The following is a 20,373-nucleotide window of genomic DNA, read 5'->3' as shown; positions in this document are numbered from 1 at the left end:
CACTTAATAGAGGAGCAAAAGGTCGAGGTGTGCCCTCTTCCTCTAAAGACATGGCTCACACAACCAGCGCCCAAATATCTCTCAGGGTCACTCTTCATTGTAGAAAAAATTGAAGATATTCAATATTTAGAGGGGGAAGATCCCCAATCCACTCTTCTCAGCATAGTTATGAGCCAAATTCCATAATTTTCAATTTTAATAGGCTTTGCTCATCAACATCTACGTTGCAAGAATGGGTGCATAAACCTGGTCCTTCAATAGAAATATGTATTTATGTTTCAAGGGCTTCTTTATGGTTCATTTCAAAAATCGAGAGGATCATCCAATATTATTTTATCAAGGACCCTAGTTTTCAGGTCACTACAAGCTCTCTTTTCAGCCATGGTTTCCTAAATTTAACTCTTTATCCATGACCACTCCAATTTGGATAAGACTTCGAAATATCCTCATTCATTTTTTAACTTCATCTATCTTAGCTTCTGTACGAAACTCTCTAGGTTTTTTTGTTAAGATAGATACAAACAAGCATGGGATGAGATGAAAATTGTAACCTTTGCACACATCTGTGTCAAAACAGACATTAGAAAATTAGCAAAGGGTTGCGTGATAGGATAATGATCAATTGGAATGATATAACCTTTTCACAACTCGTGGATTATGAGAACACAAATTTTTGATATAGGTCCCATCAATAGCTAGGTCATCGAGAGAATGTAAGCTATGTCATCATGAGAATGTTTTCCCTTCTTCTGAAGGGAATTCTCATGCTCTTGATGACAAGAAAAAGAATCGAGAATGGCAAGACCAAAAAGTAAGAATTCTTCAGCGCACAAGCAACACAACATGTAGAAACAAAAAATATTTGTAGCCAAATCTAGTCCTTTGGCCTCAACTCAATGTTTAATTTTGAAAAGTAAATATTTATTTTTCAATTTGATTGTCCTTGTTGCAGCCTTTGCACAATATAATGCCATGTGGATAACTTCCTCACATATTTATTCCATCATTTATGGATGTGGTTGCAATTCATGGTGATTTCAGATATTTGTGTAGTGAGTTTCAATTTTAAGCTTTGCAGGAAAACTATGCAAAAATAAAATCTGTTCATACTCGGATAAATAACATATTTACTTCCCACCATAATTTAAATCTTTGCATAAAAAATGGATAGGAATAAGATATAAATAAACATACTTTTTGTTGAAGCAAGAGCGGATCCTTCTATTCAATTAAAAAAAGAAATAGTGTACAAAAGGTTTAACCCATAACAAACCATTAGATCTTGAGCTAAAGATCTAGTGGCAGAGAAACATGTCGGGTGGCCAATAAGCGCACTGTTTAACAAGCAAAACGGACCCGATGAGCTCAGTAAACCACAATAGATAATTCCATCGGGTCCATTTTTAACATAACTATTGATCATTTTCACCTCCCCAAATCCACCAAATGTGTATGATTCTAGAAAGGTCGAGTGAACAATTCGAAACTTAACCACTACTCCAGACCCACCAACAAGCATGATTAATCCTGGTCGTAGATTGGCCGCGATTGATCCAATGGTTCCGAATCATATCGCACGACCTTAACTCACCGAAGATTACCATGCGGTGAGGGCGATATTTCCTCCCCACTCTAAGCCACGTGTTGCGTGGTGAGTGGAATCACTCCCAAATGAGAAACACTGCTTTCAGCGTGAAGGTGGTGTGATACACTGGAAACCACTTCGAGGGCGATAAAGCTACCGCAGGAAAAAAAGCGGGGTATTGCCGCTGTCACGAAAGACTGGATTCCGACGCCTGGTCCGAAGGAAGATGAAAATCCCTTCTGCCTGCCAACCCCTTGAAATTTCTGGTTCACTGTTGCCAATCATAGACCTGCATACCAAAAGCTACCTTACTTGTGCAATAACTCTGCATAAAAGTCAACCAGACCCCGTCTCTGTGGCTCTGTTTCAGTATACCTTATAGTCCTCTTCTGCTTGACTAAAACGCTGCTCCCTTAGTATGTTCTGAAGCATTTCTCGCCAAATCAACTTGACCCTGTTATTAGTGCAAACCACTCCTTGATTGGCTAGAATTTCCGCTAATTTGTTGGCCATCCTTTGCACATGAGTGAAACTCACAGTGCATAAGTCTAGGAGGTGAAATTGGATCCTTTGAAAGACTTGGATCAGCCTCCAATGATTTGAGACTTTTTCCAGCTCTGTGCCACATCATATTCTTTTAACCGATTTAATGATCAACTCAGAGTCGGCTTCGATTATAATATTCTGGAGATTATCCTGCTTCAAAAACTCTAAACAGTGTTTAAGAGCCTTTAATTATATAAATAAACATACTTACCATGAGTTACTTCCCACTATTTATGTTTTCCTCAATGCTTATGTAGGAGTAAAATTGTAAACGTGTAGGCTTACTAGTGGTTACTACCCACCAAAATTTATGCAAGTCCTTATGCTTGAGTAATGAATTAATTTTTCCATTTCAATCTCAATTATTCAATTCCAACCAAGCAAGACTATAAGATTATATTTTTTAGTAGTCGCTATTAATTTAACTTTGAGCAATGTAAATTATAAGTTTTTATGAACTTTTCTAAAACATAATTTCTAATTTCAATGACAATATGCCCAACAACACTTATTAACACTACATATCAAAAAAATCATAACTTATTTCTATACTACACATTCATGTAATAATTTTTTTAATTAATTTATTTAAATGAAAAGATATAAAAAGCCTAGGCTGAAAATAACTGGCATGCCAATTGGCAGTAAATAGGACGGAGATGTATATACACACTCTTGGATTTTGTACTATGAGTTACTTCCCACCAGCATTTACCATCCGCTATGCATTCGCGTAATATGATCCTTCACAATCCCCTGTTTGTTGATGATGAAAACGCGCTAATACATTCTTTACTAAAATTAATATTTATGATTTTAGCTACTATTTTGAACTTTTGATTATATATAAAAAATAATCGAAAAAGTTCGAAAAAATAAAATCTGAAATGGATCCAAAAGGTCAACATAAATTATTAATTTTGAGAGCGAATAGGTTCCGTCGAATCCATATCCTTATCGCTCCGCGAGATTCGAAGGGTCATTTTCACCTGGTCATTGGCGTTTGCGCTGTCTATAGTTATCTGGATAAATGTATCACGTGGCTGCCACGCTGTACTCTCGCCTGTTTCCGCCAGCCTCCCGTACAAGTTCAAAAAGTGGCTGCATGCTGACGATCGTGTAATGCCATTGGAACGACAAAGAGATCCACAGACAGGCACGCCCCGCCAATGCTACGCTTCTCAATTATTAGAAGTCGTGGCCGATGGGCGTCCATGGAATTCTGCCTTTCGGGGAACGAATTTATCTGACAACCAAAAGGTAATGCAGATTTTTATCATATTATTTGGCGGTACTTGCAGAGATGAAATCGCTGTTAACGTCGCATTGCATTTATCTCAGCTTTGACCCTATGGGTAAATTAGACGGTTTAACCATGGTATTTTTAAAATTTTATATTAAAATAATATCTCAAAACGCCAATTTCATGGATATATTTAGATACATGGATATATTTAGAAATGTATCTATAGATATATATATTTTTAATAAAAATTATTTTCTAATTTGATATTTTGATAATTTATATTTCATGGATATATTTAGAAATGTATCTATAGATATATATATTTTTAATAAAAACTATTTTCTAATTTGATATTTTGATAATTTATTGTTTTTACTATGGTATTTGTTACGATAAAGTTTATTTAAAATTTGAGAAAATCTATTATGCAATGTAAGAGTCGTGTAATCTATTTTTATATATCAATTTAGTGAAGCACAACTCACCCACATCATGCAAAATATGTAAGTTTTAATATTTTCAACTAGATACAGTTTTGTTTTCTTAAAGACTCATTTATTTTGATTTGAATTGATATTAATGAATTTTATTCAATGTGAATGTTGTTAGTGATTATGAAGCTACCAAGTTGTTCAATGGGAAATAGTCAAAGGAGAAGAGAGATATGAGGAGGAGCATTTTACTTCTGAATTAATTTGAATTTATTTATTTCTAAAGTAGTCACCTTTATTCATAAAATTTTAATGGTTGCCTAAGACTGAAAGTATGCTTTAAAATCATAGTAATTTAGTTTTAATTTGAATAATTTCTTTCTAAAGTCAAGTTTATTCATAAAAAACTGAAAGTATGATTTAAAATCATAGTAAATAATAATAAGATAAAGATGATTATTTAATAATCAAAGCTAAATCATAATTTTAATTTTTCTTATTATTATTTAATTAAACAAAATAATTAGCTAACCTCATCCCTGACTCAAATTATTCAATGAAACTTTCTTATGAATCTCATAACTTACTCCAAAAAAGATTTTACTCATAATTTGAATTTATTTATTTTTAAAGTTACTCTTATTGCTAAAATTTTAATAGTTGCTTAAAACTGAAAATATGCTTTTAAATCACAGTAAATGAGTTTCAGTTTAAATTTAATAATTACATACGACTTAAAGTATGTTTTAAAATCATAGTAAATAATCTAATAAAATAAACATGATTATTCAATAGTCATAATTAAATCATAATTTTAATTTACTTTTTAATTAATTAATATAATTTGTTTTTAGGTGGAATTCTATTTTTCTATCAGAAAATTTTCTTACTTTAGAGAAAAAAACAATAAAGTCCTCACAATTCAAAAAATTAAATACATACTAAAAAATAAATGATAAAAAATAAACTAATTATATTTTTGAAATAATATAAAACAAACATATATTTTATAATCAAAATATAATTAAAAAACTTTCTAATACAAAAACACAAAATTTATATTAATTTTTTTATATTCACAACTACAATATATTTAAATGATTGGTAAAAATAAAAATTTAAAGATATTTTAAAAACCCTTCATAAAACATTTTACTGAACAATATAGTAAAAGTGCCCGTTAAATTTATACGTCACAATGGCTCACTGTTGGCGATGGTTTTGTTTTGCCGTTGATGTCGGATAAACTTATGCCGTTCAGGATTCGAACCGGGGTTATGGCGGGGGTAAAATGACAGGAGAGGGGAAATGTCTGTAAGGTGGGGACGCAGTTGAATTTTGGCCTTTTCGTAAGCTTGTACTGACATATAAGACGGGGCGATTGGGACCATAAATGGTGACATTTGTAGCATCGTAACCGCGGTTACTTCTTTGGCTGGGTGAGAGGATTTATTTATAAGAAAGTTGAAGTGCTCATTGATTGAAATCAGCCTTTGCAACAATGTCAAGAATGTGTCTTCCAGGAGCGTTTTCAAATCGATGGGGGGATTCGACCAAGAAATTTTGATATAAGTTTGGCCAGGTGCTGTATAGTGGACCTGGATATTGTTTTGTTGGTGATGTTAGGGGCGAAAACATTGCAGCAGACGGAGGATGTTGTCTTTCGTTCTTAAGGTTTCAGAAACAGTCCTGTGAATTTTGGTGGAAATCGACTCTGGAACCCTAAAAGCAATCGTTTAGTATAAAACTTAACGGACTTTTTATTCTTTTTGCGTTCCTGAGCTTCCAGAAGGGATATAGCGGCAAGTTCTGTAAAGTTGGAAGGAAATCAGCTACGGAACTTAATTTAGAGGCAAGCCAAAAGTTTAACGAAGGAATTCTTTTTCTGTTTCGTGTTTGTGTTTTCAAAAACGGTCAGTGCAAGTCTTGTACACTTTGATGGAGATCGGCTTTGGAACATTAAGGGCAGGCGTTTAGTACAAAGTTTATTGCATTCTTTCTTTTACGTTCATGACTTTTCCGAAATGGTGCTGGGTAAATCCTATGCATTTTGAAGGAAATCTACTCAGGAACTTTAAAGGCAGGCGCTTACCACAAAGTAACGAAGTATTTTTGTTCGTTCTTGATTCTTTAGAAATGGTGTTGCGGCGAGCTCTGTAAATTTTGGTGCAAAATGGCTTCGAAACTTTGAAGGTCGGCGTTTAGCTCAAAGTAATGAAATGTTTTCTCGTTCTTGACTTTTGCAGAAACGTTCTAGGGTAAGTTCTTGTAAATTTTGTTGGAAATCTTCTCAGGAATTTTAAAGGCAGACGTTTAGGACAAATTTTAACGGAATAAAGTTTTTGTTGTTTCGTGAGTTTTCAGAAACGGTAATGGGGAAGTCGTGAAACTTCTGATGGAAAAATTTAAAAGCAGGCGTCAGCATAAAGTTTAACCTTGACAGATGGTTGATTATTCGTGGACTTGAGGTTGATGTTGCTGGAAACTCGTCCTTATCCGGAATATTAGGGTAACCTGACTGTCTACCGTCTTTGATTCTAGTTGTTGTGCCGTCCTCCAACTGTCTGTGATCTTTATATTTAATGCTCCAAACAGTGATGACTGAGCAATACTGTGTGCCCAAGCTTTTCGGGTTGATCCTTTTCAAATAATTATTGCGGAAGAATACGGAATTTTTTGCATGTGAGATGTGCATTAATCTCCCGCGAAAGATTTTCAGAGCTGCTCTCTTCTTAATCTTGTCTGTGTCTTCCTTGCTTTCGCAGTCGGGCGCTGTCCAGGTTCTACAGACTCCGGCTGAAACGGCGAATGTGATTTCTTTAAATAGGTCAATGTTTTGCTAAGTAAACGAGCAATAACAAGGGCTTCTGGGTATGTACTCGGTCTTGGGTGGATCGACAATTCTCTGGCGGAATATTTGTGCAGCGCCGAGGTTAAACCTGCATTAGGAAGTGAAAGCTGCAGATCGGCAATGTTGCAAGTACTGGAAGACTGCAATCTATGGAAGGACTTTCCTAAAGGATTACATGTACTTGTAGTAGACAAAGATCCTGCCACTCTCAATGACATTAAGGCCAAACTGGAAGCATGTAGATACCGAGGTAAGAGGAATTTTCACTTCATTTATGGTTTTTAAAGTAAAATTTAACCATACTTCCTTTACTGACTATTGAAACTTTGTGCCAGACCGTTGCTAAGATTGCTTCCTTGTTAAAATTATGACAATACAATTTCAAATTACAGTAAAAATACCTTTAAGTGAGACAGTGGAGAACACGATCAAATTCGTTGATACTCACTATTTTGTGCTTCTGATTCATTTCTCCAAAATCTGATGGATATCGCAGTGACAACGTTTGAGCGAAGCGAGGATGCTGTAACAGCTCTTACAAACCCTGATAGCTCGTTCCATGTAGCTTTAATAGAGGTAAATTTCAGCTTCAATTTCTCTTTATGGAAATTGAACAAAAGCCGGGGTTTTGTTTTGTCAGAATTTGCATGTATTTCACCATAAATCTACAATCACTGAGAATATTTAAATTTAGTCTTGCAGCAGGCGGCCTTCGGCGAAAGGTTGGATGAATTCGACATTCTTGGTGCCGAGATTCGCAAGAATATCCCTACAATAAGTGAGACTTCAAAGCCTATTTTGCCTCCTCTGCCATTCTTTTCTCTTCAATTCTCTGATAAGCACTATACAGAAAATAATCTAGGGTCTGGTTCTTATATTTTGTACCGGTAGATAGATTCGATTGCTCTGCCGTTCTTTACTTCAAATGCCTGATGAGTACTGTAGAGAAAATAATCTAGGGTCTGGTCCTTACATTTTGTACCGATAGATCGATTCGATGGCTGGAGTTGGACACAAAATGTTATCTATACTTAGAAATTTCCTTGCTGTCTTACGTAGTGATGTCGAACACCGACAACACGGACGTTATGCTTCGAGCTTTTGCTGTAAGTTTTGCGACACAGAATTTGTACGTTTATTTCCTAATTACGAAAATCCATTTGAAATCTTAAGCGATTTTCGTAGAAATACATTTGAAATTTAAAGCCTACGATGAACCATTGCAGCTGGGAGCAGTAGAGATTCTTCAGAAACCGTTATCAGACGATAAATTAAAGAACGTCTGGCAGCATGCTGTTCGGAAGGTGAGGGACAGCCTTCAGCAAATTTCACATTGGTTTTTTATATATAAACTGAGAATCGGTAATGAATTAAAATTCATCATAACTATTTTGCAGGCGCTTTCAACAGCAACCGAACCGCCAGACGATTCGAAAAATGCAGCTGACGAAGAAACACTTTGGGAAGGAGAAGAAGGTGGTCTCGTGATAGAAGAAAATCCGAACCTGAAAGGGGATATTTTCGGATGTGAAAAATTCCCAGCTCCTTCAACACCGAAGCGGGAACTTGTGGATAGAACATACTCCACACTTGAAAATCTTGACGAGTCCTCTGTCTCCGAGACCACGTTCAATTTCAAAAATGAAATCGAGGAAACCCGTCAAATGGAAGCAGCAGAGATGATTCTCAATGAAGACTCTGCAAGCAGCGGCTTAGATGAAGTTGAAAAAGGGCTTGATATCTCAAAAATTGTATCCCTGAAACCAAATGGAAAGAGAGATGCTTGTACAGCATCAGACCTTAACTACCCGTGTGATCAAACGGAGCTGGATTCTAGTTTTGACGACTTTTGCATGAGCATGGACGGAGATCTCCTTTCAGATATTGATCCCGATATGTTTGAACATTTTTCGCTTGACGGTAACGAGGGACTGGATATAGGTCCGTATTTTCTGGATCACTGTGAAGTGCAAGAGAAAGATCTTGCTGAAGAAGAGGCCTTACTGCTTGCCGAAGTCTCCAAGGCTGAAACACAAACACAACAGCTTATGGCTGATCTCCCTGATATAAACAATTCTGCATTTTTTTCTGATATCAGTGTCAAAAAAGAATTATCCGCCGAGGACAAGAAAACTAATGGACGAGAAAACTCAAAATTGACTTCTAAAGCTTCACAGGGAAAGAGAAAGATAAAGGTAAGGAACTAAAATTTCAACTCTCGGCAGATTTTTATTTTTCACTGTAGAAAAGTACAGATTCATTGTCATTGCTATAAAACCTAAACACAAGTATTTAGGATTGCAAAGAAGTATAGATGGAAGAAGTTGTTATTATTAACATTATTATTATATTTAGATTCAACGTCGATTTTTTTTAATTTTTTCAGTATCGTACATTATATCTCCTCTGCGTGGGCGAAAAGAAACTTACTCCTCTGGATATAAAGACAATGTATTTATGGGTGGTCATTTATGCAGTCATCATTATATCAATCTCTCCGCTGAAATTAGAACATCCTTCTGTCATACCAGGTCGACTGGACTCCAGATTTGCACCGCCGTTTTGTTCAGGCAGTGGAGCAACTTGGAGTTGACAAAGCAGTCCCATCTAGAATCTTGGAGCTTATGGGCGTGAATTGTTTAACCCGTCACAATATTGCAAGCCATTTGCAAGTATGAGACAGAAAAGCCCATCTCCAAAAACATTGATACCGCCTGCGTAAACCCAAGCTCTCATATTCTTGAAAGTTATTATGATTATATCGTACAATTCACAAACGGCTCTTGATTAGCTTCTAGGTTTTAGTCTGAACCAATTGAAAAACTGATCCCAGATTTCATGCATCTTGGTCCTTCTGTAAATAACTGTTTGTTGGTGATAGAACTAGACAAGAGATGGCATCTTCCAATGCTAATGATTATATGTTTATTGACTTCACAAGTATCGTTGACGTAAAAGGCAGCTCTGCTTATTGTATGTTTATTGATTTCAGAAATATCGTTCTCATAGAAAGCACCTCCTTGCTCGCGAAGCAGAAGCTGCAACCTGGAACCATAGAAGACAGATCTATGCAACAACAGGGACTAGGGCAAGACCTTGGATTGCACAGAATGGGAATCCGCTAATTCAGCCTCGGCCATCAATAGGGTTCCCACCAATGGCACCTGCATCTCATGCTTCTTTTAGACCTCTGCACGTATGGGGCCATCCCACTGTCGATCATTCTTCAGCTCACATGTGGCAAAATCAGCCCATGGCAGCTACCGCAGCTTGGCCCGCAGCTGATGGCTATTTCTGGCAGCAACCTACAGTACATTCTTTTAAATCTCATTGCCACTAGTTTTCTAATTGCATGATCATCACTGCGCTGTGATGGTATTAATCGAGCTAGTTTCTACTGCAGGCGTGTACAAGCCCATGGGATCATAATGCACCTGCTTCTGGAACACCCCTCTATCCTCAACCATTGATGGTAATGCGTATACCATTAATTTCGTATCTCTTATATAAACTCTGAATGTTTTGTCGCCTTTCTGTACCAATGCTTATTTAATTTTGCTGGTTGCTCTTTGCAGAGGCTTCCGCTCGCACCAGTTCCCGGAGTTCCACATTACATGCCTCCCGTTTACAATGGAGAATATTACAAGCCCGAGAACTCCTCAGCAATACATCCTGTAAATATTGACCTCCCAGCCCACCTCAAATCCTCAAATTTCCATTTGGTAAGGGAGTTCGATCAGCTGCTTTATTTATAAGAAAAGACTAATTAGCCTGAGACTGTATCGACATATGTGATTATTAAGTCTATTGTATTTTAGCATTTGAAGAATTTTGTCTCTAACGTTACTCATGGATTTCTATGTCGAACAGTCGAAAGAGAAAGTGGATGCAGCAATCAGCGAGGTTCTGAGCAACCCATGGACTCCGCTTCCCATTGGACTAAAGTCACCGTCTTTGGAAAGTGTGATGGCAGAGCTTCAGAGGCAAGGGATCTCCAATGTGCCACCAGCTTCTGCCTAACTAGACAAATAGGTAACGCGTGGAGTGCTAAACATATGACTTAGCTTCTCAATGAAGGTTCAGGTTTGCATCCTCGCTAAATTCGACGACATGTCCCGTTCTTCTTATTTCCATTTCAATTTTTTTCATAAATAACTCTACTAGCAGATTATTCTGGATCAGCCTTTTGCCTGACATGACAACCGATGTCCAATTAAAATTAGCTATTTACATTGTGTTTTAGCCAATAATGGGCTCTCGATGATAAGTCAAGTCAGGTAGTCCTTTGGCTTTTCCCTGGTCATTGTGGTAGGCCAATGCAGACCAGACTACAATTTAAAACGGGGAAAGCCCAAGTAGCCTATAGTTAAAAGTGAGCTACGAGTAAATTCTCATCCCCAAAAAGCATGCTTGTCATGGCTTGCCAAATGTAATTTTAGTATCATCATTTTTCTGCTTATTGACAATTTTGTACCAAGCCTCTTTTCTATTGACTATTTTGTTCTTCAGGGTTTCGAGTTGTCCCTTCGAAGTTGCTTTGTAGTACTTGCATCAACCGATGGTTCGTGTGCATTGTAATGTATGTATTGATTTTATCGAAGCATTTCTGATGCTGGTTTCAACGTAATGTTTAACTTCTGTGGGTTGTGCGGGCATCAATTTAGTTCTCTTTTGAAATGTTATGGTTGAAATATTATATATTTTGGAATTTTTGGTTGGAATGTGGTGATTTTTTTTGGATAAATTTTGTTTTTTTGTTATTTAAAATGGTTTTTAATTATATATAGATTAATATTTTAAAAAAATAAAAATATTGAAAATGTAAAAATTCACTTGTATTTTTAACTAATTTTAAACAAATTAAACTAAAAATATACCCCAAAAAAACCCTTCCAAAGCATATCACAAATAAACTATTACATCTAAAACCATATAAATTAACCTTCTTTATACCTGTTTTCTATAAAATCGAACATTCAATGAAAAGAATAACATACACCCTCATTAACGATTTCATCATGGATAAACAGTCAAATATCATTAACAATTGCATGATGAGTAAACAGCCTAACATTGATGAAAGCGTTTAATTTCAATCTCGTCAAATATTTTTAATGAAAGGAATTAAAAAAAAAATTGATAAAGAGATGATAATACAAATAAAATCGATTAAATTGAAACTTATTTCCAAAATATTGCTAAAATATTAACCCTTTTAATTTGAATGTTTTTTCAATACTTTCTTACAATAAAAATAAGATATCAGATTTTAAACTAATTGATTTGATAAATTAATTAAGATCTTAATGGAGGCTAATCACCATTATCATCATTACATTTAAACCTTTACTGTGAATCTATGCCATATTCGTCGAATCAAAAACCCAACAGAATTAATTCGGCTGAGATTCACCGAACTCGTATGATTTTGCAGTCCCGAATTTAAGAATCAGCCATTGAAATTCTGTGGCAATAAAATTAAATGGAAATACGGATAGCTCAGTGTTTGGTATTTCCCATGCTTTTGTGCATTCCGCATTGATTTAGAATAGCCAACGGATTTATTATACGTAAGGACGCGACACAGAAGTGTATTTTTCGATTTTCCCTCCAGTATCCAGCGTCCGCTACTTCATGCCAACTTAAAACCATTTACGAAGGGTTTCCAATTTGCAGAGCCACAAGCTGTGTCACAACTTGTAATTGTGGTAACTATTTGCATTCTTGATAGACAAAATGTCATCTCTTTCAGGTTTGGCAGTCAGAGTAATGATTTTTGAAGTTTAGGTCTAAAACTTCCAGTTCAGATATATGCCTTGTTCGTTGCATTCCTGTTAGACAAGATGTTCATATGTTTAAGGTTCGCTAGTACAACTATTGAAGTGATATCTGGGTTGGCCTATGTTCAATTCTTAAACTTCAGAAACTGCATGTTTTTACCCCAGGTTAATGATCCTACATTAGATCGAACTTGACTATTGTTAAAACCATTGACGAAGGTTTCTCACCCTTTATAGACTCCAATCTCCAACTCGTAGAGTCGCAGCAGCCAAGTCCACTCGAACCTCTTCCTGACTACATGCTCCATGGGTTGAAATTTGAAAGCTGGGCTGAAGCTTCACCATGCATGGTTGAATCTGTGCCACGCGGTCCTCCTGTCTTGACTAAACGGGGACACTTCCACATTGTGCATTATTTTTAACTCGGTTTTATAGTTTTTGTTTACGTGCCTTGTATAATATTCTAAATTATGCAGTCTGCACTGTGCTCTTAAGGAGAGAGTCTGTACTTTTCCACCCACCTAGACATTGAGTGTAAGCTTTCATATTCAATTTATACATATAACTAGTTCTTATTATTTGTTATTAATCTATTTGTATGAGTGGGCTCAATTTAGAAAATATTGGAGTCATTTTGAGTCTTTAAATGAGTGCTTTTGTGGTCCCAACATGGTTACTGAACTAGATTCCATAATGTACACAATGATACTTTTCCAATAGTGCAAGATTTGTGTCAATTAGAGCCTATATGAGAAATTTGTGCCTCCCAAAAGTTGACCTATAGAAATTTACCATCATAATTCGAGAGGATGCCATGTCATTCCTTGTTACTCATAGAAAATGGGTTAGCCATAAGGGCACTATGAATAATACTCTAGAAGGGTCAAGTTGTAACTCATATTAAGGGTTGAATTGGTCAAATTAAATCCCTAGTTGGCTATCGAACTGTGTTATAATTGGGCCACTAGGAGGAAAAGGGGTTCCATTCTATGTGATTGCATTTTGTTCGATAGAGGAGTAGAGTAGTTGAGATCGGATGGAGGAAGAGAAAACAGAGTGTATGTTTACTATAGTAGCTTACAAGCCACATGTTTTACTTCTTTTCTATTGCATCCATTTCCATTTAGAGAAATAGAGAGCAACATAGTCTCACCTTTCAACTGGGCTTTCTCTTGTAAGGGTTTCCTAGATCATATCTTATGTTCATTGTGCTTTGTGAATTTTACATGGTTCTCTATTTTCCATATTTTATCTATTGTATGCATAAGAATAAAACAATAATTAACAAATCCATAAATCGAAGAAGACATTAACCCTCATACTAAAGGTTTCAGATTTTCAAACATATTTTAGTAAATTTGTTGTGACAAATTGTTGAGTGGAATATCCACAAAAGTTTGCAGATCATATTTGAATCGAAACAAGTCTATTAAATTATATTGTGGGGAGTTCCAAAGGATCCAAATTTGTTAAGATGGAATTCATAAAACCCTATACATGGCTAACAAATCAATTAATAACCCTCAAAATCTCCTGGAGGACATGTTTGCATGGCTATAAGTAGAAGTTGAACATATAAACCGTAATGTGAGCCTCTTCATAGTAGCCTTGACTGATAACCTCCGACCTTTTAGAGGAGATGAAGGTTCTACCATAGAGGTTAGATCATAGGAGAGATTGGGGGATTGAGAAGAACTAGAGTGTAAGAAAGAGCCTGTAAAGGATCAACCCAATTTTAGTTTTATGAACCATTAAGAGTCCTTATTGAAGTTGAAAGTGAAGGTTGACACCAAGTCATATTGAGGTGAGAGTGACACTTCGAAGTTAATTGATTGGTTGCAAGAATTAGAAGTTTATTTTATTGTTCATCATATAGAGGAAAAACATAAAATTTTGTTTTTCCATCTAAAAGTAGAGGCCATGTCTTGATTTGGTGGGAAATTCACATGTACACCAAGATGTGGGAAGAATATGTTAATTTTTCATAGGGGAACATTGTTCTTTACTTTGATAATTGCATTTCTTCATTAATACATTAAGTTCATCCCATATCATCATTATATTATTCAGATCTACACAATTATTCATCGACATATGCAATTATATAGAAAGAACAACATCATCATCATCAATGCAATGAAACATAAAGGAACAATAGAAGAAAAGCATGCACACACATAGAGACATCAAGATTGGTCTGAGACCAGGGCAAAACCCACTATGGGGATAACCCTTGCAAATCTTCTTCTTCTTAGATTGTCATCAAATTATTCAACAAAAGAGAGTACAATGATCCATAACATTAAAAAATGCAATAAAACAACTATGATATCCATGAAACATATCTACTGTCACTATGAGAAATATTTGAAATATTGAAATCTCATATCGAGTCTTGGAAGCAGGGAGGAGGAGCTGTGTGAGTATCTATAACAATCCTCAACGATCTCTGTGAACTATATGCCAACGTCTAAGGTAGCCCGGACACTCCCTAGATCATTCTGTGTTTGCGTTTGAGGACGAACTTACCAGATCTGCGCCAAACCCCCAGACGCTCTCTTTCCGTTATTATGTGTGTGTCTAGGATAGCCCGGATGGTCTCAGGACCACTCTGTGCAAGTGTCCGGAGATCGACACCTCCAGATTTTCCTTAGAAACCATAAATGTTCCCATAGGCTTCTATGTAGGTGTCTAGGGCTCTCTAGATGTTGTCTTGACCACTATGTGCCCGCATTTAGGGACTAAAATGCCCAATTTTGTGCCAATGTCCAAGAATCAGGAAATCTTAGATCAATGCGAGCTTCATCCCTGAGATTTCAGACCCTTGTGTGAACTTTCCTATGACAGACTTGTGCGAACCAAGACAATACGAGAAGAGAAGTTGGCTTGGTCAATGTGTCCAAATGAGCTTGAGGTTTCTTCTATTTATAGGCTTTCATGAGGGTCCACTTGGGATTGAGGTTGACCTGTCCAATTTAACGTGTGCTTAGGGCCAACCTAACCCAATATATATAGGTGAATATGTAAATTCAAAAATCAACTTTAGCTTGTCCAAACAAGGTGATCTTTAGGTCGATTTAGGTCTTATCGAAAATAGGAACCTATTGCAAACATAATCTTGGTCATTTGAGTTGTCCAAGGTGGAATCTGGCTGAGGTTGTAAAAAACTAACACTCCCTCTCAACTAGGGAGAATTACACTTGCCAATATTTGTCCATCGATCGATATTCCATTATGGTATCTTCACGTATCATCACTGATCATCTCTCTAATGCAGTGATCATGCCATGACCACCTCAAGTATCTCATCATCACAAATCATCAATGTGCATCTTGATCTATCCCTTTCTTATTCTTGTTTATCTCTGGATTATTCTTGCTCGTATGCTAAACATTATTAAATCTATAAGAAGAAGAATTTGTTACTGGAGGGGAGCTTAAGCTACCACCCTCTATCCATCATGATGCTACCTGGAATCTCTTCCAGCGGGCTACTACCCAGAATATCATCACTAATCGTCATCAGAGAGCATACCATCAAGGAGCACATCTCAACCTGTAACCACATCGGGGAGAACATCTCGACCCAGAATCTCATGGGGGAGTTCTACATCTACAACCCATATCGAGCAATAGGATTTCCAAGCACACAGGGGAGCACATCTCGACCCTGCGATCTCATTAGGGAGCTCAATCTCAACTTGGAATCTCATAGGGTTATCTCAACCCATCCTATTTCCTCCTGATCTTCTCATCGATGACCCTGAATAGTCATGTGGGAGAACACTTGCATTATAATCGACTTGGGTTGTACACCCAAAGTAAACTCTCAACTTGTTGGCCAAATGAGGAGCGGTATTCCTGACAAGCCCAACTTGTGGGTATGATGCCAACTGGGGTATACTCTGCAAAGATTAGATAGGGGAGCAACATTCTCTGACACTATGAAGATTGGGGAGCAACATATTCAACCCTATGGGTAATAGATAGGGGTCACACCATATTGACTATAGTTCCCTCAACTTGAGGAGCCCTTCATCTCAATTCCTCACCCTCGAAGCTCAGACAAGGAGGAAGAGTTGGCTCAGTGTCCTCGATCAGTGCTCCTCTCATCATACTCAAATATGGTAGCGGATCGTCTCAATAGTAGTTGTTTCCTGTTCATACAGGAACTCAAACCAAATATCATGTCAGAGCATAAATAATCATATAAATCATAAAAGGATACTATAATCATCCTCCCTCTCAAGGAGGTGCCAACCACAAACCTTAGCTTGTTTTGAACAACTTCTCTATCTCAATATATGAGAGCACTCAGTCCAAACAATAAATATGGGATTTCCTGCTAATTGGATCTCACTCTATGTCATCATAATGTTTAGATGTCATATCCAGATCATGCTCAAAAAACTTTCCAAGGAGCTTCTTCATCCTGCCTCACATCTAGCCATGCTAGCAACATTGTACTCATCCTTAATCATACTATGGACCTCTCATCCAAGATATCATGACAGATCTCATACTAAAGCAACATCCAAATGTGCTTAGTAATAATCTTTGTCCATCTAGTCACATACCATAGGAAAAATATCTCAACCTCAAAAATAGGATATCTCATGCATATATTCCAAACGATGCTCGGTGGCAACTCTATGTGAATGAAGCGACTCACTCATGAATTTATTTAGGTTCTATGCACATCATATCTATATATATATATATATATATATATATATATATATATATATGTATATATATATATATGTATATATATATATATATATATATGTATATATATATAGATGGATGTTCAAAATAGAACATCAATGCTTCAATCAATAGTCTGATGCCATGTCAAGTACAATAACATCTTTGAACTTCAAATTAGAGTATCCAAGGATTTTGGTTTTCATTATTCAATTTTTTTTTCCCAATAGCTTTGAAATATAGAATTTCTTTTCCAAATTCAAGAAATTGATTCATTATGCCATGATACATCATTTTGAGCTTCAGAAGCGATCTCTGTCTAATTTAGATCATCAGAGGCTCATCACCTGTCAAGGGTAGACCATCAGGATATAAAACCAAAAACCATAATCAAAATCAAAGCCATACCTTAGAACTCCTCATCTTGACTTCATCAGATAACTGTGAAATATAGACATATCTGGACCTGGGAAATTTCTTCATGCAACGCTCTAAGCATAATGGCTTGCTAAGCCAACATTACATAAATCAATGTTGTACAATCACATCAACAGAGTCAGCTTATCAAAGTTTAGAAGTTAGATCACAACCATTATCAAAGTCATCAACATCACATCATCGATTCTTTCAACTAGGAGACAGGTGGAGCTCATATAAAATCTCAACTTCATTTATTATCATGCCAACAAGTTGTAATTAGTCATGCAATATCAATCAAAACTTTATCAGGTCATTCTCATAATTCATTTTATCTCTAGGTGCAAATGCATACACCAAGAATGAATCATGTAGGTTTCAATTTCATGATGAATCACAACTATCAATACCTCAACCATTGTGCTAGGAACTAGGAGGCCAATACAAAATCATTTTTCTGAATACCCACATAACATAGACATTAGGGCAAATCAACAATTCTCAAATCAGATCCTTAGACATCAAGTCAAGTCCAAATTCATTATCGTAGAGACATCAAAACATATCTCAATCATCAATTCAAAATTCCAAGTTATTATCAAGTATCATGACACAACACTAAAGACTTGTCATCTATATCAATCATCCCAATCATGCCAAACTCTTGTAGCACAAACATAGTGACATATATATATATATATATATATATATATATATATATATATATATATATATATATATATATATATATTCTGCAAACACAAGTTCAGTCTGCATGTTCATGTTATGGCAAACATTCAATCTTTTCCTACTTCTAGATCTTGTTATCTGCAACATATATGTGGAACTAACATCTTCCAAATGACCATATGATTTCATGCACAATACTTCATTTTTATGTGATCATCAATTTAACCCAATAACTTCAGAAATCAATTTACAATGGAAGAATATGTCAAATACACCTTGGTTCAGAGTTCAGACAGCTTCAGAAAGCTTCATATGATGCTCAAATGTAGTCAAATCCTTGGATTCTCTCTTCAGGTTAGCATGGGAGTGTATTTAGCTACTTGGATGCTACCTAGGCCTTAGCATGAGTGCGTCCAACGGCACGATTTCCCAGTTCAGTGCTTGCATCCAGAGAAGAAACCCTAATTTCTATAGAATCTTCAAACCCGAGACTTCGCTGTAGATCAATAAGGTCAGAATCTTGAGAAGAGAATCTCCCTTTGATTGGGAATCTATAAGGGTAATAATGGTAAGAATATTGAGAAGAGATTCTCCCTCTGATTGGGAATCTATATCATCAACATGTCTCTACTAGAGTCAAGCAACAACAAATATGTTAGATCATAAACATATATCTATAAGGGTTATCAACATTTTGACATCAATATTTCATCAAAGGTTAGAATTAAAGCAACATATAGATGCAACATCATATCTCAAAGATTATGAGCACTTTCTATCAAGTCACTTCATTAAGTCAAGGCATTCAGTTTAACCATATGTCATCAAGACATGACCACAGGTAGTAAGAGATCTAGAATATAAATCTCATATTTATACCTCTAACATCAAGTTTACCATGCTTATCATGATCAATGAGATCATGTTAGTTCATTCAATAAAACTTTACCAAAACAACAAGAGTTTCAATCTCTCTTTCTATATGCTTTCATCATGCTTATCACAAGCATTACCAGTAGCATCATGTATAAGAGTCAATGATCTATCCTTCTATATAAAATCCATCATGACAAGTATCAAGAGTATCATTTACTAGAGTCAAGGTGCTAGCCTTCCTTATAGGATCAAGATGTCCAACGGATGGATGTTAGCCAATCATCAAGTGTATCAATGTATCAATATTAGAAATCCTCATAGAATTCAAGACGATCAAAATGTTCAACACTAGGTGTATCATTTCATCATAGGAAACATATATCCAAGTTACTTTCATATGCATGTATTGTTGGAAATAATGAGAGGGGGGTGAATCAATATTTCTTTTCAATTGTTATTGTTGGTGTCCCAAATTGCTCTATTTTTACCCTATTCCCATAAGCCTTAACCTCTGCTTTATCTCTATTTAACCCTCTCATTCCTGCACTAGTCTAAGATAATCATCTATTCCTACATATACTTCGTATTTCATAATTAATATTTATTAAGTGCTTTATTAATTACTTTACATAGATTTCATACCTTTTAGTATCTCTTGCAACTTATGTTCAACTTTCCTAAAAGTAATTGAAGAACTAAGTGTTAATCATCATTTAGCGTGATCAGTGCAGGCATATTCCTGCACCGTCAACGATGTTTCTCTGTGATCTCTGTGATAGTTGAATATTTCCACGTGGGTGTTTTTGATCCACGATTCCTAGTTTGGTTGTGGACTATTTGGGGATGGATATTGGCGGTGTATAGCTAGGGATACTTGCCAAGAATATGGTCTACGGCCAGCAAAGTTCGTGCTTTATTATAACGATCAGCCGATTTTGCAAAGTTCGTTTCTTAGTGCGTTTGGCCGAAAGGCTGGAATAGGAAATGATTGTAATTAGCAGAATATGGCTACGGTCGAGAGACTGTATATAATGTAGACCATAGGTAGAGCCAAGCTAGTTATCTCTAAGTTATAATTTTACTTACTTTGTAATTCTGTATCACCCTTGATTCTGGGTTGGACTCACATTATCATGTATATTAGCTGATCACGTTAATACAAGGAACGTGCCATGCTTTCTTCACGTTGTGTATAATTTTTATTTCATGCATGATTAAGTTCTGAATCATTTCGTTTCCATCGT

General features: G+C 36.0%; 1 protein-coding gene across 7 annotated transcripts; it reads left to right on the top strand.

Moving 5' to 3' along the window:
- Window positions 1-5,276: 5,276 nt before the first annotated feature.
- GPRI1 (GBF's pro-rich region-interacting factor 1) lies at window positions 5,277-11,167 on the top strand. Of its 7 annotated transcripts, XM_089416750.1 has the most exons (14): window positions 5,281-5,660; window positions 5,943-6,066; window positions 6,173-6,317; window positions 6,574-6,909; window positions 7,156-7,235; window positions 7,362-7,437; window positions 7,719-7,765; window positions 7,886-7,963; window positions 8,057-8,854; window positions 9,191-9,331; window positions 9,652-9,969; window positions 10,063-10,131; window positions 10,235-10,381; window positions 10,530-11,167. In XM_089416750.1, exons 4-14 carry the CDS (start codon window positions 6,780-6,782, stop codon window positions 10,677-10,679), a joined length of 2,034 nt encoding a protein of 677 aa, XP_089272876.1. In that variant the 5' UTR covers window positions 5,281-5,660; window positions 5,943-6,066; window positions 6,173-6,317; window positions 6,574-6,779; the 3' UTR covers window positions 10,680-11,167. The 7 variants fall into 7 exon arrangements, with proteins under 7 accessions (XP_089272878.1, XP_089272877.1, XP_089272876.1 ...); XM_089416752.1 differs by having other exon boundaries at window positions 5,277-6,066; window positions 10,235-10,333; XM_089416751.1 differs by having other exon boundaries at window positions 5,280-6,066; window positions 7,365-7,437.
- Window positions 11,168-20,373: the final 9,206 nt, after the last annotated feature.

Source organism: Pinus tabuliformis, chromosome 3_2, assembly GCF_031772625.1.
Source record: "Pinus tabuliformis cultivar Carrire ecotype Pingquan chromosome 3_2, CPIR1, whole genome shotgun sequence".
Classification (NCBI taxonomy): Eukaryota; Viridiplantae; Streptophyta; class Pinopsida; order Pinales; family Pinaceae; genus Pinus; species Pinus tabuliformis.
The sequence above is the reverse complement of the archived record's forward strand: the minus strand, read 5'-3'. Positions and strand labels throughout refer to the sequence as shown.

Bases quoted from the DNA above. Each gene is read 5' to 3' on its own strand.
- GPRI1 (XM_089416750.1), top strand. From the start codon at position 6,780: ATGTTGCAAGTACTGGAAGACTGCAATCTATGGAAGGACTTTCCTAAA. The intron at 7,964-8,056 runs GTGAGGGACAGC...ACTATTTTGCAG, and splicing joins GGCAGCATGCTGTTCGGAAG to GCGCTTTCAACAGCAACCGA. The intron at 10,132-10,234 runs GTAATGCGTATA...TGCTCTTTGCAG, and splicing joins TCTATCCTCAACCATTGATG to AGGCTTCCGCTCGCACCAGT.